This window comes from Clinocottus analis, unplaced genomic scaffold (genome assembly GCF_023055335.1).
Source record: "Clinocottus analis isolate CAN_PGR_092001 unplaced genomic scaffold, fCliAna1.0.p SCAF_6, whole genome shotgun sequence".
NCBI lineage: Eukaryota > Metazoa > Chordata > Actinopteri > Perciformes > Cottidae > Clinocottus > Clinocottus analis.
The window spans coordinates 17,359,129-17,384,575 of NW_027176218.1; the positions used below are offsets into that span (position 1 = coordinate 17,359,129).

General features: G+C 41.3%; 1 protein-coding gene across 1 annotated transcript in view; it reads right to left on the minus strand.

Moving 5' to 3' along the window:
* cdh13 (cadherin 13, H-cadherin (heart)) overlaps positions 1–25,447 on the minus strand; it is a 314,444-nt gene that overhangs the window by 40,572 nt on the left and 248,425 nt on the right. The window contains exons 10-11 of the mRNA XM_068603602.1: positions 12,442–12,624; positions 12,089–12,342 (exon numbers count right to left, since the gene is read on the minus strand). Coding sequence (XP_068459703.1) covers positions 12,089–12,342; positions 12,442–12,624 — 437 coding nt within the window. The remainder of the gene's footprint in view (positions 1–12,088; positions 12,343–12,441; positions 12,625–25,447) is intronic.

The following is a 25,447-nucleotide window of genomic DNA, read 5'->3' on the forward strand; positions in this document are numbered from 1 at the left end:
AGGCGGTATTTATATGAAGATTGCTTTACCTTTGGTTCCTGTATAATATATTTGACTTACTCCAATAATCAAATGCATCCCTTATTTCAGTGATAAAGTTCATTAACCACACACCTTTATCCGGCTGTTGCAGGCTTCCCTTCCCCCCCCTTTCTCTCATCAAAAGATTTTGAGTTGTTCAAAGGGACACATGTGGGTGCACAGGGAAGGTCGGAAGATAGATTACTATTCGGGAAATTAAAATGCCCAGCACTAAGGAAGAGATAGTGACACAAAACGAGACAACAATCTGTGTCAAACAACACAGCCACGGCAACAGCAAGGTGTGATTCCCAGGTGTTTCTGCTAAGCTTGAAAGCATAATGATTCAAACAGTTTCAAGGCAAAGGGAAATGCATCCAAATTGAATATGTATATGGCTGTAAGGACGTGTGTATAAAATGATAAGACCGTCATATTCCTCTGTTTGGTCACATGGAAAGGTGATCATTATAAAATACCTGATACCTTCTTCATAGAAACACACACACCGACAGTCCCACAGAAGAGCTTCGTATTGCGATTTCAACTGTCACCGTTTCCCATTTTCAGTTTTCTGCAGTGCACTGCAACTTACACAAGTGTATACCGGTACTCATACACTTGATGGCAATGACAGCGTATTACAGGAAAACCTATTATGCGTTTCTCTCACTACTCCCCCCCACCCCCCCATTCTCTATTCTTCTGTCTGTCCTCACTTTCTGTTGGCTCATACATTATCGTTCTGGCTTTATGTCTCTCTCTCACTGTATTTCTCTCTTCTGTCAGCAAGATCTTCCAGTGATTGGAGTCTAACTTACAGAGAGGAAGAACGCTCATGGTGTGTTTCTATCTGAGAGCGACTGTGTATGCCGTGGGTGAGCAACAGATATGAGAACAATCAAGAAACGTTTGGTATAAGTTCAGGGGTCGTGGTGACTTGTTTGGCCGGAACAACTTTTAACTTCATCCAAATCCACCGCGAGCAAAGCGAGAGCAGAAGGGAAGAGAGGGGGAACGTGTGAAGGGTCGAGAGAGCGTGATAAGAAAAGGGATCTCGAGTGGCGATGAGATAGGGACGCATGAGACTGGAACTAAATAAATGCGCAATGCCAATGAATTCTCCCCGCTTTCTTTTGCAGACTCCTCCACATCTCCTCTCGGCTCTGTGTCATCCCAGGTGGCCTCATCTGAGGAGCCGGTCAGAGCGCTGTGCGAGTCCATTTCTGCACAACACCATGTCGCAATGCCAGAACTGGCCGACCAACAATTATCTCTTAATCTATTTTGTTCGCAACTTGACCCATTTGAATAAGTTTGCCGACCTAAACTGTATTCAAACTCGCCCAGATGTCCTTTCGAGTATGACAGGGAGGCACAATGAATGGAGGAAATAAATACATGATAAAAATATCTAAAACTTTGAATTTTTTGTGTGTGTAATGTGCTCACAGCTCACAGCGTTGTTACCTCCATTAAAGCGACGATGGTAACTATGTCGATGTCATCTATAATCTACAGTTGTATTTGACAGTTGTCACACAGTTGTCGTGTGTCTCTTTCAGCATAGTGTTTTGTTTTTTTGGGCCCACAACGATCAGTTCGGTCTCACTGCTCACATCAGCAGCTACAGCAGGCGGCTTATTTTTTTTTCAGTGAAAAGATGTAAAAACTGACTGCACGCTGCCTGCCCAGCACGCAGCGGGAGACAGACAGTGTACGCTGCAAGATAATCAACCAAGTCAAGCATTTACTGTAGCTGCCAAATATTTCTCCCAGGAGTTGGTGGAGACCAAAACCCGAGGTGAGAGAAGGGTGAAAATCAGAATCAGAGTTTGTTTATTTGACAGGAATGTTTTCACAAACGAGGAATTTTCTTTGGCGGAAGGTGCAACATCAGACACGAGACGTTAGACGGGACAAACACTCGCCAGAAGCACAACACGAATGCTGATGTTTATAAGCTAATTAGTTAGTATATTGAGATTTATGTGGCTCGACATTTGCTGACTGTTAGAATTAATAAAATGATGATATGAAAGATGAACATAAACCTCTTTTGTGTTTATTTCCCCAGCAGCCTATGTCTAAAAAGTACCATGCACCAAAAGTTACCAAATTTGCAGGAATGTGGTGCCAGTTATTGGCGTACGACCTGGACAAGCCCTCCCACATACATGACAGCCGCAGAAACATCTCTGCCTTTCACTTTGAACATGTAATTGAGCTAAAGTGGGCCATTAACTGAAATATGAGTCAAGGGCAAAACCCTTTGAGTTCCTTTTAATCTGTTATCAACTTTGAGGCATATTGAAAATTCTGTCTCTCACTTTTTTATATTAGAGGAAGAAAAATAGAGGGAGAATTTGGCTTTCAAACCTTTGTGGTTGAAATATAAAGGACTCCTTTGGGGTCAGCTATAAAGTCCTTGGTCATCCGCTGTGGGCTGGATTTCAACTTGAGCTGAACTGAGCTGAGCTGCCCAGTTTTGGCCAACCACTGCTCCAGGCCATGTGGACAAATTACCCATGTCACACCTGTTCATATTTCTGCTCTGTATCAGCACAGTGCAGCAGGTCTATACAAGAGAAATAAATGTGACAGCACTGAGAAAGGGGAAAGCGAACGCTGCCGCCTGTCGCATCAATCATCTGTCACCGAGATTCAGTCGGGGTTTGTCTTTGTCAGCGGGGAAAGTATGTGAACTTGAACAAAAAGGTGTAAAAGAAGGTGTGCAGTTTTTGATGGGGTTTTAATTAAGGTATCGTCAGTGCTGGGTGTGCATATGCATTATTATTAAAAAGCTGAGGGGTTTAATTGGCAATCATAGAAGACTGTCACAGCATGTCTTCACAAGATGTGGTGAAAACTGTTTCCTGTCATTCTTCACCCTTACTTTAAGCCATCCCCTGTCAAAGCCTGACCTTAACATGTGAGTGGGCAGGGAACAGCTAATAAGAACACATTCAACCACACCGCTTGCCGACAGCCGTAATCATGGATGAGTTATGCAAAAAGCAACACCCGGATGAGGCATTATATGTGTGAATTAAAAGAGAGGAAGGTGAAAAACAGAGAAAAAGGGACCGAGTGAAGAGGAAAATGATCCTGTCTGGATGTGATGAGTGACAAAAGCCTCTCTTTTACCTTTGATTATATTTACTTTGTACTCTGATTCCCTCCTTGCATGTCTCCATGGGGGCCAGCGCCAGAGAGGACAGTCTCTTTGCTTCGCCGGTCTCCTCTTTACGGTTACTGATCCAGTGTCTTGTCCTTGCTCCGATCAGGCTTGGCCGAGAGCGTGACTAAATACGGACCAAACCGAGACATTTGATTTGCCTTTTATACAATCTCAAAGGCTCTCTTCGCTCTTTCCACTATTGTTTGCTGCGAGCCAGGTAGAGTTTAAAGGAGGCTCTCTGCCAACTCCACTCAACAACTGTAGACAGTCCGCTGAGTGTGCTGAACAAAGACCCACTGTGTCGACTTAACAGCAACAGTGGAGCGAGCGCAAAGAGAAGGTGGGCTGGAATGAGAATGAAAGGTTTGCATTGTCAATATTTGGCAGGGACATAGAACAGAGTGTGCAAGGACACACCTTGAAACACGAATGCAGAAAGAAGGCACAAGAGTGGATCTGCACATGCACATGATGACACCAGTGTGCTTTCCTCACTGGATGCAACATCATTTTCATATATTAGCAAGCTTGAGTAACACAACACAGGACAAAAATGTTATTACCATAATAAGGTGCATAATAGTACCTCTTTGCATCAGTTGAAATGCATAACCTTGTAATTAGAAGGAAGAAAAGCAATTTGCTACCGCTTCACAGCACAGCATCACACTCCCTGTTTCTCTTGGCATATTTTGGGATTGTTTTAATTATTCCCTGGCATTCTGACTGTATGAGTAAAGCCTCTCCCTGCCCCACCTCTCCGTCTCTCCGTCTGTCTCTCTCTTTAACTCTCTCTTTCCTCCTGTACTGGATGTCTGGCATGCCTTAACTCAGCTGCTCGAAATGAGAACCAAATCCAAACATCTGATTAGTCTGTAATCAACCCCTTCACATCGCCGAGGGACAGATGAAAGACAGGGGAGAAAATGGAGGAGACTTTATGACTCAGCCCGTTTTGTTCTGCAGAGTGACATTAAAATGAAAAACCGGCAACTTATATCCTTAAAGCTTTCTCTGAGACAGCCCGTCTTCTGCTCTCAGATGATGCAATGCTGCCTCAAAAAGTAGCTTCGTGGTCCCATCCAATTTCAGGTGGCAGTTTGGTAGGATTGGGAGGTTTGAAGAAGTATGCAAAGTGATGCAGCAACTTTACACTGTTGGCAAATGGCAGTTTGAGTATATTTAGACATCCTTAAAGCGAGCCAACACTTCATATATACAAACACCTCCCGTCCAGCCACATGGTAGAGGGTGCAAGTTGGTTAACTATGTACATTTTTCTGTTTCCTGGTTTCTGATGACAACGGACAAGATTTGATAAAAAAATGTTAAACGTTCCAACTTCTGAAACTGCTTTGCTTTGACACAATCGAGGCCTCTTCTTGCACTGCAAGCAATGACTTAACAGACCTGAGCCACGTCAGAGAGAAGAGTTGTTGTGTCAGTGCTCATACCAAACCAAATAAAAATGGCAAACCAAATACCGGCTGGATTCATTTAAACAGGGCAACAATGCAGGAATCGCGATCCCATAAATATTGTAGCTTACACGATCATAACGTTTATGACAATACATTAGTTTGCAGGTTTTACATTTTTGAATAGTAAAAGTATGTAAACAGTCATGAACGACGCACATGAGCAGTCATCAAATCAAAGAATACTCATGATTGTGTAAAGTTTTGCACAGTAAGCCTGCACACACACACAATTTGTTGTAGAAATGATCCTGTTACCGGTTGTAGGTTCTTTTCGCAGGGTTCATGTTTAATGTGATGCGTTGACAGAAAGAGAGACGGGAGCAGGCAGCAAACTTCTGGCCAAGAGAAAGTGCCCTGCTATTGTTCGCATGTGGCCACTTTGAACTTTGGGAAAACTTTTAGAATCAGTGAGCACAAATTTAGCCAAAGTATTATTGATTTTGTCTTTATTTATTCCCGTTTCATCCCCGGTGTCTTCTACTTTGTGCCTTTTGCAGCATCCAGACAGTTTAACTGGCTAAGCATATCTGGCTGGAAACATTTGTGGGGCAGTCTCAGTCAATCAAATCTTCTTTAATGACAATCTACTTGTATTATTAAAAAAGTATGACAGTCAGTGGATGAATTACTCTCCGCCGGCCGCTTGCCAACATTCTGTCCTCCTTGGTATGTCTTGCTGTCATCTTTATCCCCTGTATCCTCTCTGTCCCTCTTTCTGTGCTTCTGTTTGTTCCCTTGCATAGACGGGGACAATTTCAGACACATCTTAAGGTGATCGCACTTTGTGACCCCCTCATAGGTCAGCAGCCTTTGTAGCATTCGACACTTCCCTCCTTCACACAGACTCTGTCATCCTCGCAGTCTGTCTGTCCGTTCATTGATCTATCTCACTCTCTCCTCCTTTAGCACAGCTGCTCAAAGCTACCTGCCAGTTTTCATGACTGATATTCCAGCTTCCCATCCTTCTTCCTTTAAGTCCCATCCCTTTTAACTTGAAAATGACCGGAGTGAGAAGTGAAAGTAGACAGCTGCTGAATTATGTACGACCCGACTGTTTGAGATTCTCTCGATTTTCAAAAGCCAGGAGAGCAAAATAAGTCAAATGCACTTCAGAGAAAATAGAGTCGAAGTCGAGAGAAGGCTAAGTCTGAAGACCTTTCATTATGACAACATATACATCTGAAAAAACACACTGGAAATGTTTTTATTTTTAATGCTATTGATCGTTCCCCCGCCCCTCCACTCAGACGTTTCATCTGTCTGCTGTTCAAAGCATTAGGTTTCATCTGCCTGAAACTTTGCCATTTGGTGGAAAATCTTTGGAAACGTCTGGTGCATTTCGACCTATTGTCTGGTTTCATGGGAGAGAAGCTGCAAATATTTACTGTGATCACTTGAAAGACAGAAAATAAACACTAACCACACATACTAGACAAGAAAGATATCAAGAAAACCCAAACAAGAAATTTACCTCCGCAGACTGTGCTCCATGATTCACTGTGGCCTTGAGTGCATTCACTTTCTGCTGGAAAGATACTCTACTTTTCCCATCAAGCATCAATTACTTCAGTGTAAATAGTTATTTGACAACCAATGAGAGTCCTGTCAGAGACCTAATTGAATTAGCCAAACTTTCTTAATGACACTTTAGATTATTTGCTCCCCTCTTCACAGCCTACTGGCTTGGCATCCGAGCAGCATGAAGAGTAAATTTCAAGATAGGATTTGAGTAAATATTAGAGTTAACTTTCTGGCAAAACTTTCTTACAGATTTCAGGGTTTAAAACTACCCTGAAGAGCTCCACATATCCTCAATGTCAAGCGCCCACGCAACAAGCAAACCACTTCAAGTCAGACGTTTACTAAAAATTCAGTAAAGTTTTATCAAAAGCAAATGCAACTCTCTCCGTCTCCCATCAAGGCTGTCTTTCGTTGTCTCTGTCTGATGTTACTTTCTTCTTCAGAGCTCTCGTAGAACCACAGTACTTGACTAAAGTCCTTAAACAGTCATTTCTACAGACAAAGTCAGCCTAAAAGTTTGGCCGAAATACTGAACAGAACTAAAAAAGACTCATGTTGGCTTTAATTATGTAACATGACCAGTTACAATAGCGTGAGGGAGTATAGACAATCTCAGTCTGTAGTTGGAGAACAGAAACATTGCTTTGTTGGTGCTTTAAATCATTTTTTTTCATCCCTACACCAAATAAGATTCTTTAAAAACATTACTCTATTCTGGAGCCAGGACAGTCTCAATAATGATAAGTGCGCAGAGAAAGATTTACAAATGCGCAAAGAACAATTCACAAATATATTTTATTTACAAATGCACACAGAAGGATTCACAAATACATTCCAATAATTTATATAAATGTAAAAAAAAAAACGTACAAATATATTTCTGCATTTGTATGTATTTTGTTTGTGAATCACACTTTTTTTGTGGCACCACATTTGGCACGACATTGAGGCCGTGGCTCAATTTGCAAAAGTCTTTTTTCAAAATGGATCTCGGCGCAGCCAATCAGATGCCGCCCTCATTTTCAACCAACCGCATGCGCACAGCTCCCCCTCCCCACGGGGCTTATTTTGGGTTTGGCTTATCGTGATTTGCCGTCATTCAAATACTGTTGTGGGACTACTGATAATGTTATGAACCCAGACACAATGGAGTTTGATATTCTATACAACAAGTATAAAGCAGAACTAGTCCCAGAGCAGAACAGTCCCCCCACAGTTCACACGTCGAAGTGTCTCTGAGCACGACATTTAACCCCTCGCTGCACCCCGGGCGCCTCACCGGGCGCCTCCCCGGGCGCCTCACCGGGCAGCCCACTGCTCCTTAATCAAGGATGGGTCAAATGCAGAGAAGAATTTCTCCAAGGGGATTAATAAAAGTGCATGTTTCTGTTTCTGTTTCTAGTGGCTATTTATATTATGTCCTTGAGCAAGCCACTAGGGTGACCACACCAGACGTCTAGGTTTTCAATGCCCTGTGCGGCGTCAGGCGCAGCAGCATCAAGTCGCACGCGTATTTGTCCTCCTTTTTGGAGTCACACTGGACTTTAAGAGCGAGTGAGACACGGGGCAGAGGAGCGCTGACCGCCGGGTGCTGACGGCCTTGAGAAACCGAACACAGATTTGACGCTTAAACAACTCACTTCTTGCCTCACAAATGCAGAAATATATTTGTGATTTTTTTTTTTTTACATTCATATAAATCATTGGAATGTATTTGTGAATCTTTATGCGCATTTGTGAATCTACGTGCGCAATTGTTAATCTTTCTCTGAGCATTTACTATTGTTGAGACTGCACTGGCTCTATACTTTATTTGCCCCAAACACTGTTTTAATTAATGGTACTTTACATTTTTCCTTTTTTTTTTTTATCAATGTTAAATGTTCATGTGAACTGCCAGCGTTTCTTTTTATCATGAAGATTTCATCTCCTCCAGAAAATCTCATGTCGTCAACAGTGTGAAATACGACTATTTGGGGGTTTATCGGAGTCTTGGCTACTAAGAGTTTGTGGTCAAAGTGTAATAGATTTCATTTATTTACTTGCTGAAATGTTACACCGTCACAGCCAAATAACCTTTTTCTTAACAACATCAGGAAGAAAGAAAAGGTAAAGGAATGCTATAACCTGGATAATGAGGTAACCCCGATTAACCCTGCAAGCTTCTTCTTGGCTATGGGCTGGAAACCATGCTAATGAGGAGCTTCAGAGCACAGCCTGTATGCTCACTGCAGCGCAAAGCGTACTCTGAAAACTTCAAAGAGAATCAATAATTGTTGCAATTTAAGTGATTAGACCTTTGAACAAAACTTCCATTAATGTGCGTGGAGGCGGTTTGGCGTCTGAAAGCTTGATCTTAATTCTGTCGTTCTGTGTAAAACATGTATGAAGGCTGAAACTGAAGTGATTAATAGCGCATTAGGTAATGTGTAGCACACTTATGGGCGAGGGATCACAAGGACACCCTGGTTTCTGCACCTGCTCTCTAGATGTCCTCAGTGAGCTCCTTGCAGCTGCAGGTCCCCTGATTGCTGCTGTGATCACCACCTGCCAACACACCTGTCTTGCATCAGCTAATTAGTGTTTCATCGGTTACAAACGAAGGAAAGCTGTCATGCGCACGTCGCCTGTGATTGTGTCGCGCAATCTTTCTTCGTACTCTGTAGCTCGGTGTAGCTCGGGCCACTGATGGTGGCTCTGCACAGGTTCGGTTCGCTTCAATCCATTTCAGTGAAAAGTGAATTTTTTTCGAGTTGACTCCGCTGCCTTTAAGATGATTACGTGATACACAGTCTTGTCAGGAGGGTTACGAATTTCAAGAAATTAACCACTTACCAAAAATATTAAAGACAATGTTGTACTAAGGTATAACATAATCTGCCCACCAGGAAACATTTAGCTTAGTATTAACACATATTACCACACCGCAAAAGCACTTCGAGCATGTAATCACATCTTAAGGATTTCATTTAAATACCTCTTGTTACTGTGCCCCTTCCATGAATTGCATTACTATCAAACATATCAACTCACAAAAGATAAATATAATTTAACTAACTATAACTATCATTTTAATTAGAAATCCTATCCTAACAGATCCCTGCATTGCAGTGCATCTGTATGTTTTTGTAAATATCACCTGCAATTATCAATTGAGTGAAAGCAGCGTGGTAAATATACATTTCCCCATTAAACCTGTCTGAATGGGGCCTGATTCTGCTCCGGCTTGAACGACTGACCAGAAATATCACCCACGGCGGATTTGCACAGGCTTAAAAGCACTGATGAATCATTATAAATCATAGGAGACCCCAGGTAACAAAAATCCTGTGGACATACGGCTAAGCTGCTCAGTGCAAATGCGTCATATGTTGAGTGGCTCAAATTTAGCAGATGGCTACTCTTTGATTCTCCACATGCTACTTCTTGTCAAAAAGTGCACAGACCAGATTGTTGTGTAAAGTATAAAGTAAACACGAGGAGGCTTGTTTAGTGTATGTGCATTACTCTGCCCTGCATTAAATAGTCCTCACAAATACACCCAAACAAGCATGCATGTGTGTGTGTGTGTGTGTGTGTGTGTGTGTGTGTGTGTGTCTGTGTGTGTGTGTTAGGCACTGTATGCTACTCCCTCTGAGCAGCGAGTCACACCGATTGTGTTCTATGTCAAATGCTCTTGACCTACGCATCTCAGAGGGCAGACACACAGACACCAACACACATACACACTTGCAGAGTTATGCAGAGACATACAAGGTAAAAGAGAGGAAGGTAAACAGATCTCCTATTTTTTCTTTTCTTTTTTTTTATTCTGTGCACGCTCGCTCCCTATTTCCACCTCTCCAAACGCCTGTCTTTCACAATGTCCTCCACCTGTCTGCAGGTCACAGTTATGACACTTCAAAGTCACTGTTACTGCAAAATGTCAGAGGATGAAATGACTACAAACACAGAGGCCATGAAATAAAGACAGAAATGTATGCTGAAGATGAGAGGAGCAGAGCAGCAAGGAAAGAGTTAGAAAGATGCAAATATACGACTTGGAAGATCAGTCAAAAATGCAGAGAAGGTGTCGTAAACAAAAAGCCCGCCGTGGCTATTCATAGATGAAATGTCACCAAATTCATTTGAGAAGGCTTTTAAATCATCAATATAGTTTTGAAAATACAAACGCACATATCAAAATAGTCGGTGTGTGTCAGAACAAAACAACAACATATACAGACGACAACTCCTAACTTAACCTCACCTAATCTGAATGAGTCATATAGGAATTCATTCTTGTCTGCTGTCTTTCAATGACAAGTAACTATTGAAACTTGATTCTTGCATCAGTGGAACATGTTCTGTCGGAGTGCTGTTCAGGAGCAGTGGGTGTGGTAAATGGGTTACTCAAGACCCAGAGCTGCTAAAGAACGAGCAGATAAGGTGCAGTCAAGACTGAATGCGGCATGTAGAAAAAACACATTAGACTTTTTTTCTACTTCACATTTGGTTTGGAGAAAAGCTTTCACTCCTTGATAGTCTGATGCATGAAGTCAGTGAAAAAGGAACTTCTCTAACCCTGTCTCAACCTTTCTTATTTAAGTGGTATCAACTCCCCAGTGATATCTATTCAGAGTAAAGCTAAGATCTTGTAAATCTGCGCAATTTCTAGCCACGCCTTTGGCAGCAAAGTAACACCTATCTATTATCTATGTATAGATACAGGGTATCTTTCATCTCTGTTTACTTGTGGTGTACAAATTGCGTTTTGATTTTAAATCAATTGTTGGCCATCGACAAATGTTATTACAAATGTTAAGCTGAAATCAACAAAGGCAACGGAAACTACCAAAATACCGATAGACCTTCGTCAATCACTCGGAACTACGTGATGCAGAGACCAGTTTATGTTCTCAGACATTTTTAAATTAATACGATCATGTGACCTGACTGGTGACCACTTGTCAGAGCTTTATGGGCAAAGGTCTCGACCTCTTTGCAACACAGTTGAATAACTCCATGTTTTGTAGCATTTAATATGGACATGGTGACTACGTTGCAAAGCACATAAAGGAGCATCAATAATATGAGCATTACAGTCACAATTTAGTGAGTTTTATTCCCCCCCGGGACATTTTTATCCCCACGTGTTTACTTAACACTATTTTTTACATGATCTATAACTCCAAGGGTGCAGAAAAAGAGCAATCTAAATCAAGAATAAATTAAGCCTGAGAGCCAATAAATGCAATGATACATTTTTCCATCTTGTAAAAGGAAGTACAGCACAAACCACGGGGCTCCCTCTGGCAACAAGAGAAATACTTTTTATTGTAGCGCATAGTGAAACTAATAGCCTTCCTGTTATGATGATGGTAATATTTGAGGGAAGGGCATTTTCTGTAACATAGTTAAAGTTAATGAGCGGCCCCATGCTGTGACTTTTAAGTTGACAGGGGTGGACGATTTGACCTGTGCCAGTAAATTGCAAATTGCCCAGGCAGAATATTTAATCTGTTTATACAACACAGCAGCCTAACGGGCAAAGAAAAAACTGGGTACGAAGGGATGGAGGAGATGTGAATCTGATGAGAGCGAAGAAAATATGTGGAAGCTCACTAACATAAGAGAACGGCCCTGCTATAAAAGAAAAACGTTAAGTGTTTTTCAAAGAGTCCCATTAGCCAACGAGACTTGATAATGTTGCTAATCTGAACAAAGGGAAACTGAATGAAGATCAGAAAGCTCATTACTGACAATACTGAGCTACAGCAGATGCCATTCGACCACACGACACAAACATGCTCTCTTACTTTCATTTCATCTTGTATGCACAGGACAAGCACAGTTTTGTAACTCTGGAACGTTTTTCCAAAGGTTTTTACCTCAGGCTCCTTACCTGATGCTCTGGATCTGTAAAATGTCTGGATCTGTGGCGTTGAGAGAGGCCACAAAGCTGCCTAAAGGAATGTTTTCCATCCTGGTCACTATCAGGGGGTCGGGGAAGAAGACGGGGCCCTCGTTGATGTCCACGACTGTGACATGGACAGTGGCTGTGGAGCTGGGGCCATAGCCGACATCAGGAACCAGAGCGTCCTCGTTCTCCACTTTGATGAGCAACGTGTGGAACGCTGTGGCCTCATAGTCCAGAGGCTGAAGAGGAGGAGGGAATGATTGTAAATTAAGGTAAGAGAAGGATGTTTGTTATCGACTGCAGCATATGAATGCATCAGATAGCTTGGTGTACTTTACCTTGGCAACAGACAGCATTCCTTCATTATTATCTGGGTTGGTTTGGATCTCAAAGCTCAGTGTGGGATCTCCGTTAATTATAGAGTAGATCGCTCTCCACGCCCCCGTGTTTGGGTCGTCCCTGTCGTCTACTGTCAGGTTGACCACCACTCCCGTAGAGCCCTCGTACACATATGCCTCGAACTGTTAGAGGAGACGGACAGACAAATCACCATTAGTGAGTAAGATGACGTGAGGAAACTGACATCTATGAACAATAACAGAACAATACCGCCTGGGCTCAGACTGAAAAAAGAAAGTTGATCATGTTTCAAACGTATCGCAATTAGACACAAGCTGCACAAACAGTGAAGTGGGAAGATTTATGAACACTAAGGGCAAACATTTTCTTCACCGTCAGGCTGATTGTTCATGTTCATGGCACCCTGTGGCGTTTTTGACGAGCGGTGGAGCAATGGTTTTACGAGTAGGTCCCTGTTTGGTTTGCATTGTGCATACACGTGAGCATTGTTGTTTCTGGCTCTTTCAATGGTGAAAGAAAAGCACAAAGACAACAAAGACAAGGAAGAAGAAGACTGCAAGCAAGCAAACTAAGAATATTAACAATGCAGGATTTACATATTTCAAAACGATTGGCCTTGTAGGTGTTTTATGAGGATGGAAATACGCTCAACATGTTTTGTTAAACCTCAAAGTTAAACACATTCCAGTTTGTGACAAACACACACTGGATGATGACTTGTGATGTAAACTTGACATAGGCACCTTAAGTCTACTTCCTCTTTATATATTTTATTATCACCCACATCATTAAGGTAGATTTTGGAGAAAGGACTGTAATGTAAAGCTTCCCATTTTGGGCTATTTTATCTCCTTGTGAGTGTCCTTTCGTTACATTTTGGCTCACTGATACAGCTGTGAAAGGCCACATCTATTTTTATACTGCGTAGCTACAGCTGAAGAGAGGGGAGAGAAATTAGAACGTGAAAAAAAGAAAATAAGTATGCAAAGAAATGTCATCGCCGAGTCCCATATTCTGCCGTCAAATCCAAGAGAAAGGCATTTGCGTTTGAATGCACGGACAAACAGCACAAGTAACAGAATAAACACTCGTTGTGGATTCTCCACAGTGCATCTCATTTACCTTTTAGTGTCAATCACTCCCCGCCTCTCTGCTCATTGTTGGCAGTAAGCCTCAATCAGATTCCTATCGATGCATTCTGCCGGCGAGGCTCCCAGTAAAGACTACATCCTGAACAGGACTACGATTGCAGAAGCTCCAGGCAGGCAGAAGCAATGCTCTGTGTGTGTGTGTGTGTGTGTGTCTGCGTGTCAGGACCATTATGGTGTCAGAGCTTACAGTGTAATCTTTCAGACACAGAACACTCTGTTTAAGGATAGTGCTGGTCCAGCCTAGATTACTGCGTCTCCTGTCAGCCCACGGTATTGTTGTTTCACAGATTACCCTCTTACCGCCTTACACTGCCTGGCTCCATGCATTTATCTGAAAAGACACAAACATTGATTTCTCCTCTTTCCTTTCCTTTCTCCCTTTTTTTTATTCATTCAAAGCTTGTTTTTAAAAGAAGAAGAAAAAAAACACATTGAACCGTTGAGCAGTCATTTAGGACAGAGAGGATGGAGGCACAATGTTCTTTAAAGAAGGAGGTTATGTTTGTACCCACATGGGCATTGTTGGTTCGTTTGTCCTGCAGGCCTGCGGCAATCTGGTACAAAAGCATCATGTGAAAATTAGGAGGCTGCTGGAAACCTAAAAGAGCCCGGTGCTCATTTTAAAAACAGGTGAGATGTACTGGAATTAAAATGTAACGGCAATTTCCTGATGATTTAGCAAACATTACCGACTGCGTGTATTCAAAGACACATGCATTGTGATCAGAGACAAATGCATGTCATTGGCATCACTATGCTCGTCCTCCTCTTTCGGACATCAGAAGAACAGCAGTCTCTCTCTCTCTCTAAAAACAGACAAATACAGTACAGACAACAGCCACTTAGGTTGGGTTTAATCATGTGGGGCGGTCATGCGGTTGGAGGAAATGCTGTGTTCTGTATATTCTGGCCACTGGGCTCCTGCCCTGCCGCTGATAAGGCCTTAAGTCCACCTAAAGCACAAAGCAACCAGTCACCTGAAAGACTCGAAGGAAATGACTAACTATGAAGAAGAGCTTCGAGCCTGAAATGACTTAAAGACATTAAGGGAGAGACGGGGGAGATGGCTAAAGAGGAACAAAAAAAGACTGCCTTGAAGTTTACTTTAAACCATATGCTTGTATGTGTGTGTGTGTGTGTGTGTGGGTTTGGGTTGGCTGCTCTCTACGTGAGACTCCCAGCTCAGTCGCTGGGTCCACTCTGTGAAAAACATGACCACAGGACCAGAGCAATGCAGGCCAAGAGTCACACGCACAATTTACAATTTAAATTTATTTTCTCTAATCTTACTCGTAACCATAACCGCCACTTGTCGAATCCTAATCTTTACCCTTAAATTTAACAAAGTCTTCACCTTAAAATGTTATGGAGACGTGTCCCCAAAAGAGTGTCGAGTACCCACAATGTGAGTGTCTGAACACATTTTTGATCCCACAACACAAGTAATAAATGCTTCCCACACCCATCCACAGACAGACACACACACATTAATGTGTACATCTTACATTACTGTAAGATAAACAGAGGGACGGACAAACATGCAGAGAGAGAGAGATAGACAGAGTTGACAGAGGCCATAAATCACAGCATCCTACACTTTAGACAATTAAGATTTCAAGGAGTAAAAATTAGTGTTGCATTGATTTTCTGTTTCCCATCTCTTTTATGCCTAAATCTTTCAATAATTTGTCCCATAAATCTTCAAGGTAATGCCATCCTGCCAAAAGAAAATTACTTAATTGAGGCAGACCATCTTAAGAGGAAAGAAAATGAATTAGCGGTTCAGTCCGGAGTTCCAGCACTGTCATTTTTGTCATTGTTACGGCTGCACTTCAACTATATAACCATTCAACACTGATGTAACATTGAAACAGCGTATGCAGCCATGACGTTCACTGTACTGGATGACACAGCTTTATCAGGTGTCAAAGGTTTCATAATTCGTTTTCATACATACCAAACTAAATGTAAACCAGTGCCTCTCAGGAACAGAAGGACAAAGCTTGCATATCATGCAGTCAGGTATGTGATCTGTAGTTTAAATGAGCATGGTTGAAATCATTTTAAAATTTGACCTCATCTGTATTATTGTGAATATATATATATTATATATATACATATTATACTTCTAAACACTTTTAATTCATCACCTGGTGCAATACCTAATACGTGCAATATCTATTACGTTCAAGTACTTTTATACACATTTTCATTTCATCTGTATATGTAATATTCTTCTGACAGTTTAATTTTTCTTTTTGTTTTATTACTGTTCTACTGTTTATGTTACTTGATTTTTAATCTTTTTTACTTGTGAGCAAGGCTGCTGTAATCCTGTAATTTTCAAACTGAGGGACTAATAAAGGATTATCTTATTTTATTTTATGTAACAAAAATGTAACTGAGTTTCCAATCCGCCTCATACACAAAATGCATTTTAAACATTTCCTTTTATATAAAGTCATACCTGTAACCTCACTGATGAAATAGTTAAGCTTGTATGTAACACACCTCCTTACCTTTCTCTGAGGAGAAATGAGGAGGTGTTGATTGCTGTATGTGTTATCAGATCACGCTGAGGACAGTAAGCTTCAAAACCAACATAATCTGCCCATTTTAGCACTTAGAAGGACTTGTTTAATAATGCAGTAAATTGTCAAATATTTACGAGGAAGTTGACCTGTCATTATCATATTATGTCATATGGTTTAAGTAATTTCTCTTTGCATTACTTCAAAATAAGACAATCACCTGTAGTTAGTATTGTACACATTAGTCATGATCCAGTGGTGGTTCAGGTTACACCTGCTAGCGAATAAAACCCAGTGTTTTATTTAGAATTTACAATGACAGAGACGACAATGACTTTCAACCCATTCTGGGAATGGCTTTTTCATTCTCGAGGTCGGTCGATTTGTCAACACTCTGGTCTGTCTTGGGTACAGATCTACATGCTGCCTTGGGGGATACATCTTAATGACTTTGTGATTTCTGGACCTTTCTCTAGTGTCCCCCCAACGTCAAATGATGAGAACTACTGCGTGTAAGAACCTGTCTAAATATTTCAGTGGTGGAGCTAAAGTAAGTGAGCACTTTGGTGTGATTTCTTACAACACAGCCATTGACAGGAATCAGTAAATTACATTTTTATGTATTTATATGCATCAATTATTTGTTCCTTTTTCTGATCTGATTACATTATTTTCATTAAGTTCCATTATTTATTGTTTGTATACACTTGAAGTTACAATGAATTAATATTCTTCTATGATTGAATGTATTTACAATTCAATGGAAAAATAAAGCTCTATTATCATTCATGCAGCAATTCATTTAATTTCATCATAAGACGGGCATCGCCAACATAAAAGAGCAGTATAGCATGCTAAGAGGTAGAGCGGGTCGTCTTCCGATTTGAAGATCGAGGGTTCAATCCCCGGCTCTTTCTGTCCATGTCAGTGCGTGTCCTCAGTGTGTCCTTGGGTGTGTGACCAGGTGAATGCTGCCATGCAATGTAAAGTCTTTTGAGTGGTCAGAAGACTAGAAAGGCACTGTACAAATTCAAGTTTAACCATTTACCATCTGTTAACTGTATTGAATATTGTGTTTTTGCATGTGAATACTAATTATTACAGAAGATAAGGAAAGTAAAAACAAATGCATACTAAAAATACTGTCTAAAAATACCTGGATTATATTGTTTTCCCAAATTGTTTGGCACTACTCAGAACCTAATATAGTAAACATCTGCAACCGAAGCAAAACAGCTGGATGATTTCTTCAGTCACAACATGACACCACCAAACCTTCATCTGGACACTGTCAACATCATTCCATTGACTCCTTCTCCAACAGATGGGGTGCAAAGGAAGCCTGAAATTCTGGCAAAAGGCCCGAGAAAGAGATGTGAAGCCTTGGAAGAGTATTGGCCGACACATCTGTCAGCCTTGCCGAACACTAAACCCTCTCTGCCTCATTAACACTACTATGGAAATTGCCTCCTATTTCTTATACAGGCTTTTAATTTGTCTTTTATTGCCATCTGGAAATGTTTGCTTGTTACAAAACACTGACTAAGACCTTTTTCTTCTCGTCAGACTGTTGTGTGCAGAGCTATGGCCGATAGAAAGATAAAGGAAGAAAGACAGAGACGGATACAGTATGAGCCAGGTTTAAGCAAGAAAAGTGTTTGTTTTAATACTGGCGGCTATAAATCAAGTTTATCATTCTGACTTTTCTATCTTGGGCTGCCTATAGACTTTCATAAGTAAAGAGATGACCGTAATTCAAGTCAAGTAAACACACACACACACTGAACCCTATTCTAACAGAGACCATACACTCAAATACACACAAGCGGAGACAAATGGAGATCAACTTATTTTTGTCCTGCATGTCTGTCAGATTGTGTTATGAATACAGATGGCAGTTAGGGCTTCACTGACAGGCAGCAAGACAGACAGTCGAGCATCTGTTCGTTTGTCCTAATGGAAAGTACGTTGTGACACGTCCCCGCTGCCCCAAAGATTTGTCCTGAACGGCAACATGCATAACAGTGGCCCATCACATTAAACCTCCTGAGACAAGAGTATTTTGCCTCTGAGTAGCATTTGCTCCCTTATCTCATCTCGGCTGTGAGGCGCTGCAGCAGAGGCATTTAAAGTTTGTGTTTCTGGACGTGTTGGTTCAATTTCAACTGTATCTTTCCAAGCATTTTTATGACTTTTGCTTACTGCTTTGTAGACCATCGCTTCTTATTTGCTACTTTTTTTTTTTAATCCTTCCAGTTCTTAGAAAGCATGTAAGCTGTCTACTGTAAGTACCACTATATTAGAATATAAACCTGCATGCACTATCAGGAAAATAAATTGCATACACAAATCTAAAAATGACGTTTTTTCAAAGTTTGAAAACTTTGCATGGTGTTTTTGAACTTGAGCCCTTTTGACAAAATACTGAGGTCGACGTTGTCGAGGTAAAAGTCAGAATTAGAAAGAAAACCCCTGACTTGAAGAAGAATCATGTACAATTCATTCTTTTGCTTTCAAAAGCAGCTCAGCTCTCAGCAGAACAAGGTGTAGACGGACTGCAAATCTGTAAAAAGGCACCGTTTGTATTGTACAGTACTCGAATTAAGCTGAAATGACACCAAGAGCACGTGATCAGGCATCGTCCCTCACAAGTCTGTAAGCAGTGTCTGTGTATTAGCAACTTACCTCTCTGTCTAACCCCCCACTCACTTTTTTTTCCTTCCCCCCTATCTTTAATCCTGCATACAGTATAAATGTGCCTGGAGAGTTAATGAGCTTACCTGTGTCTTGATTAAATTTGAACAGCCTCCGCTCCGGCTGCTTCTAAAGATAGATTTTCGATGAATCTTACTTTCAGCAAAGCAGCTTTTCTACCTTTGCGGAACATGACAGTCCTCAGATTTGTCAATGCAGTGGAAAAAATAAAAATAATCTTCAAGACATACAGGCACACGGTGTATTAAATAACCACATGTTTCAAAAACATGAACACTCATTCAAGTGTTCCGGCTGATCCATTATATCGGATAGCAGACAGACAGACTGAAGCGTTCATCTTCCAAGAGTCCAAAATTTTACCAACAATCTGACAGACTCTGCCCACTTTCTGCTGTAAAGTGTTCGGGGTTGTTCATTTCAACTTTGTAAATCTACCGCCAAGTAGACTGCTAAACTGCTCACCATGACTGAACAACTTTAAACTTCCTCTACAATCAAGATATTATACAGTTAGACGAGACAATGTTGAATGTCTGCCAGCGAGACTGGTCCAGGTGGCACACGTGACTCCCATGATGAGTCACATTACTGCAGCGACAAGGGCGTGATCCCTCGCTAGCTTCCCGCCAATAAACAATTGTCATTTGTGTTTGGTGCAGTACACAAATAAGCAGGAGCTTCGACAGTATCCTAAACCCCCAGGTCTCTTTGGCAGTTGATGACAATGTTCCTCTGTGTCGGTCATGGGTGTATGAAACACAACCTCGTTAGAAACATTAATTCATTTCCTCCAACTTAAGTCTTTTCACATGTCCATTGAAATGTTTTAGTGCTGACTTGGACAAAATACAAACCACAATCTGTAAATAAATCATTAACTACACGTCAGATGTTCATCTTGTTTAATGTATATATTATTTATATATGTACGACGAGAGCAACATGCAGCTGGAGTCAAATTCCATGTCATGTCATTATAAACCATAAAAACAAGAATACAAAGACACATTTTTTGAGGCCACAATGGTTACACACTCTTTTCTACATTTGCTGCACACTCCGTATCTACAATAGGATATAGATTTATATTTTACATTGAGCAATTGTACATAATTATACATAATTCTATGTAAATGACAATCAATCTATGACATCAGTGTATTGGAAGATTAAAGATGATCTAGAAGAGCTTCATTCTGCTAACTATTTCAATTAATGGATCGAATAGGTGCTACATTGTGAATATATTGACACTTAATATTAAATCGAACAAAGCCAACAGACTTGCATATTTGATCTTACCCTTGATGATACAAAAAAAAATACCAGCGGCAAGTTCCTTCGAGAAAATAGAAAGCGATGAAAAGATTGCAGCCTTTTCAGATAAGCCCATTGTGAACTTGTGTGGAGTTAGACAGCTGGCTTTGTGATTGAAGCACATTAAACATTCTTCTGGAAAAAAAACCTCACAATTGTGGGACTGAACACCTGATGCCCTTTCATGTGGTCGTTCACACTTTTTTATCTTAAGCCTCATTTCCACCAAGCAGTCCAGTTGAGTTCTGTTGATGTATGTGTTTCTATGTTGTGGATAGTACCAGCTACTGTCTTTGGTATCATTTTCCAAACAAAATGAGCCGATGCTAGGAGAGAGTAAAAATATGAATGTCAAATCTGCAGCCCTACAAGTAGTCAAGCTATCGTCAATAGTGGCTACTATTTATTTTAAATAAAAATAAAACATGTCAGCCCGCAATACTACAACATACTCAAGCAGACGTTTCTGTTTGGTGACACTCGAGAGGTTCCAGCGTGTGTCAAGTTGAAGATGATGTCGCGGAAGTACGTGGCTTCGCTACGCCGATTAGCTGATAATCATGCCTGCACTGAGGCGGTACAATCCACAGTGGAAAAGAGAACGAGCACCGGCCTGGTAGCAACAAGTGAATGGAGTGAAGAAGACCGTACGATGCAGTGAAAACACGGCATCAGAGGCTGCAAATTTGAAGAATATGTGAATAAAATGACCTAGTAATTTGGTACGTTTCATGGGTTACCTGTTTCATGCAGTTTGCTGGTTTGACATGAAGTAATAAAAATGATGTTATATGCACACTTGTCAAATACCAGATGATGGAACAAGTGAGCAAATGTAGAATGAAATACAATTGCAAGTACAATCTTATATGTGGATCAGAAATTGTTCAGCTTTGAAAAGACACCTGTTTTGAGAATTTGTGTCAAGTAACATGCAGACACGCATGCACACGCCCACGCACACACACACACACACACACACACACCCTTGTACCTTTTGTCCTTCGCAAAATGCTGCAAAAGGAACATACACTGCTAAAAACCTTTCCCATCCCTTCCTCTTTGTGACAGAGATTTCTGGCCAACAAGGCCACCGTATCAGAACTGTGTGTATCTCAGAGCTTGTGAAGCAATCATGCAAAGCCTGGACTAATCCGTGACACCCGTTAGCCATCCCCCGAGACAGACCAGCACTGACAGGGCCCTGCTGCCCTGCGCCTGGTGCTACACCCATCACTGCTAACGTCTTTATCAGTGGGACAGATGGATTGCAGGCGAGCATATTCTCCTGGTCATAATAGAGGAGGGAGGGGAGGAAAGACGAGAGCGGAAGGGGAAGCAGACAGAGCGGCAGCCCAGTGCAGAGAAAGAGGCCAACATTAAATGAGGAAGAAAAAAAAAACACAGACTGGCTGTCAGGGAGTTTGAGTGACAGGAGTGAAGAGGTCCATCATGGCCTTGTTATGAGGGGCTGGGGGAAATAAGCCCGGTCAGACACGGCGCTGAATTAGCAGAGCCAGAGAGAAGAGGAGGTGAGACGAGCAGTACGAGCTGAAGGGAGGATCGGTATATTGGAGGAGGAATGATATAACAAGGTAAGAAAAGAGACGTGCAGGGCAAAAGGTGCTCGGTGGGGAAGACGACCGACGACCGGTATGCCAGCGTCTGCTCTGATACCAGGAGCTGGTACAAAGGTTTGTGTATCGTCCACAGAAGTTCCCCAAGCCAGTTGATCAAATTTAACGCGGCACCATATCCCACACACAGTGCGCCGGAGACTAAGAGTAAACACACTGAGATCATATTACCCCGTTTTGATTGGCAGAACAAATACAACTGGAGAAATATTAATCTTCGTTACAGGAGCATACTTTACACATGGCCTTTCAGATGACAGCGCTACAGAGGAATTCCATACTATCTTTTCTCCTCTTCATAAAAACAGGATTAGACCCCTCGCTATAAAAATTAATCAGGTCAGAGCCAAATCCCCTACTGAAGCAAAATGTAATAAATTTCATAGTAAGAAAGGATACCTTAGCTTATGATCTTAAAAATGGAAGATAGATTACGCTGAATCATCCATCCTTTAAAAGAACGTAGTCAGGAGAAAAGAACTGGCAGTTTGGCTTGCTGTTTAACTAATTCTGATATCTTTTATGAAAGGCTTTTAGCATTCTCAATATGTTCATATTTCAATAATGCATCAGTGACGTTGTATTGCACTTTTAGCAGCTTTTCACTTCTGAAGAGCTGCTTTCAAATCAAACTCAAATGAGAATTTCTTTACTGTTTTTAGAAATCCTTCTATATATTCTGAGTCGTTGTTCTGACTTCAGTTGTCTTTCCTCAAATGGGACATCACATTGATCAATGAGCATTATGAGTGTAAATGTCTGTACATAACTGCCAATCCCTCATCCCCTCTGTTGGTCCAGGGAACTTTTTTAATTTGATGTATGAGACATAAACGAGCATGGGAGTTGTTGCCATCATATACTTTCATTAAACACCCTAAACTGACAACATTTAAAGAGGCTCCTCAACAAAACAACATTTTTTTCAACTTTACGCTTCGAAGATAATTGACACACTGAGCTGCATCCCCAATTAATCTTCAGGTTCTCAGCTCCCCCCCCCCGCCCCATCCCGCCTGATTATTATTCATTTTCAAAGCATGAAACTGATGCTCACTTGTTTTATAATTCTTTTACATGAAGTAGAACTTCAGTGACTTCAATGCGGAAAGATGAATTAGGGAGGAAAAGGAGAACAGATTCCCTGCTGGCTGATCTGAAGATGTACGCACAAGTGGAGTGGTGGTCCGAGGCAAAGACTTCAATCGTTACGAAGAGCTGTCTCTGCGCATAGAGCTGTGGTAGGTAAGTCTAAGGAAAAACAGAGGCACCCTACGTGGGGATTATGTTTGCTGAATTCAAACAAAATGTCAACTTGTAAAATCCAACTAGACTGGATTTAATGAATAATAACAGGGAAGAACACATCTCCTGAACATTCATTTGCTTTTTTTTCTCTTACTCTCTGTCTGTATTCTTCTGCGTTGGATTTCTTTCTACTCATCTTTTATCCTTCCTACTATCTTTCTCTGCTTGAGTCCTGCACACAAGCGGGCAGAAGATTTTTCAAGCGTATATTTTGTCTGCAGGAGGTGGAGTCTTCTGAAAAAGACAAGATTCTTCTGAAGAAAGGGATTTTGGAAAGTTCTATGAAAAGACTTGAATATTTAGTGAATAATTTATAAAGTGAAAGCTTGAGAGCTGCCGCAGATACACACTCGCAACACACTCACAAGAAGATGGCGGTCATCTGAGAGGTCAGGGAAGATTCATGAGCAAGTAGGAAGCGGTCAGGGAGAGTGGAGGGCAGAGGATTTATACGGGGAGCTTAGCGCCTTCAAACAAAAGCTCCATTTCTCTGTGCTGCTAAACGGATCTCTTCCTAGTGAGAAATGAGAACATTAACTGTGACACGAACATGGTGCTCTCCGCACGGCCCTGCCGCGCCCTCTGAGCTGTAACGTTTCACATCTGTGCTGTGCTCCTTACAAGCTCCCCTGACACCTCAATGCATCATGGGAGGGCTTGAGGGTTGGTTTGGTTGGGGCAAAGCGGGGTGTGTCTCAAAACCTGACGACAGCTGTCGGCGTTTCCATTATGAACAACACAAGTCAATGTTACAACTGCACCTTGAGGCACATGGAGGGTCTTTTTTTTTACTAGGGCTTATTCTTTTTTCAGCCCCAGAGGTGAGAAGGAAGGATGAAGACGGAAAAGAAAACAGCTTTGGCAGCGGCTTTTGACAAATTTATCATGAGGTCGCATAAACGGCCAATAGGTTAAATTTATTGTGTACTATTTTCTATGTTTTTTGTACATCTACGTTTTATTTTATGGCGTGACTGCCAGGCACCGGTTTAGTCTGTTAGCTTTTCTCTAATGCCTAAGGCATTGCTGACTAAACAAACCATCACTGAACCACAACACATCTACTCCCACTCCCTCGCCCAGATTCCCTTATCTTTCCTCTGCACCCATACCGCCCATTTACACTGATACATGTTCTCTACACACATATACACACTGTGATCGGGACTGGACATTTTCTGAGCTTCACTTTTACAAGCCAAGGACAGAGATGTGTTTTAAATGACAACGTAAAAGGTCACAGTGAGTTAGATAAGTCCGTCAGTGGGTGAAAACACGTGTATAGAAAAAAGAGTAGCCTCGAGGTTTATGCATCCTATTTCAGTTTGCTCTTTGCATTGTTTTCTGATAATGTGTTTACCTGAAGTCCTGATACATTTGGAATCCAGTACATCTTCATGGCACTAATTCCATCTGTACAACAACAAAGTCATGTCATGCAATCTGTTCCTCTGACTTTCTTTTTCAAACACAATGACTACCCACACTCACTAATTACCACCAATTGCATCTACTTTGCTGTTATTTAGACCAATGATAAGCTACTGTCAATGAAACGTAACACTTCCTGCATAGTTGTTTTACATTAAAAGTACTCTGCTGAGTCAAAGAGAACTAAATGTGTCATTGACAGCAGCATATTACTGAATGTAATAAGAATGTCAAAGCAGAAGTTGTAGCTTTAGCAAATGAAAACAGTATTTCTGTGATAGAAACTCAGAGCAACAGTTTAGTATGGTATGGTATGATTTGACATAACTTAAATACAACAAGACTGTGTGATAGCTTGGAAGGACAGCTGACAGGAATTACACCCCAACAGAGCTATTAGTAGCTAGCTATACGTAACAGCAGGCTCCATCTTATTAGAGCACAAGAGCCTGATGCAAGCGGACTCTCTGACTGATCTCCTGGGAACAAATCTGGCTTGAATACAACCTTTGAAACAGTGGCGATATATAAAAAATAAATAAATAGTAGCTTTAAACTCTCTTCAGACCTGTAAGTGTAGCTGGACTAAAGTAACATCAACTTGTGGTTTTAAAATGTGTCAAGTATAAAAGGTCCAACCCAGGGCTCTGCATTGAACAGATTCTGTCAAGGGGAAGGTCAAATCAGTCAGATTAAACTCAGCGGCAGGAAGAAACCCACATTCTGCAGGGCATCAGCACCCTTCACAAAAGAAAAAAGCAGATCTTTGAAAGTGTCAAAAGAGTAGGGTGGAGGACACATCAGAACCCTCCACATCAATGAGCTGAAAGACAAACCTAGACTTGTTCCTGTTGACGTCCCACCAATTTTATACCCACAATTGCTGTTTTT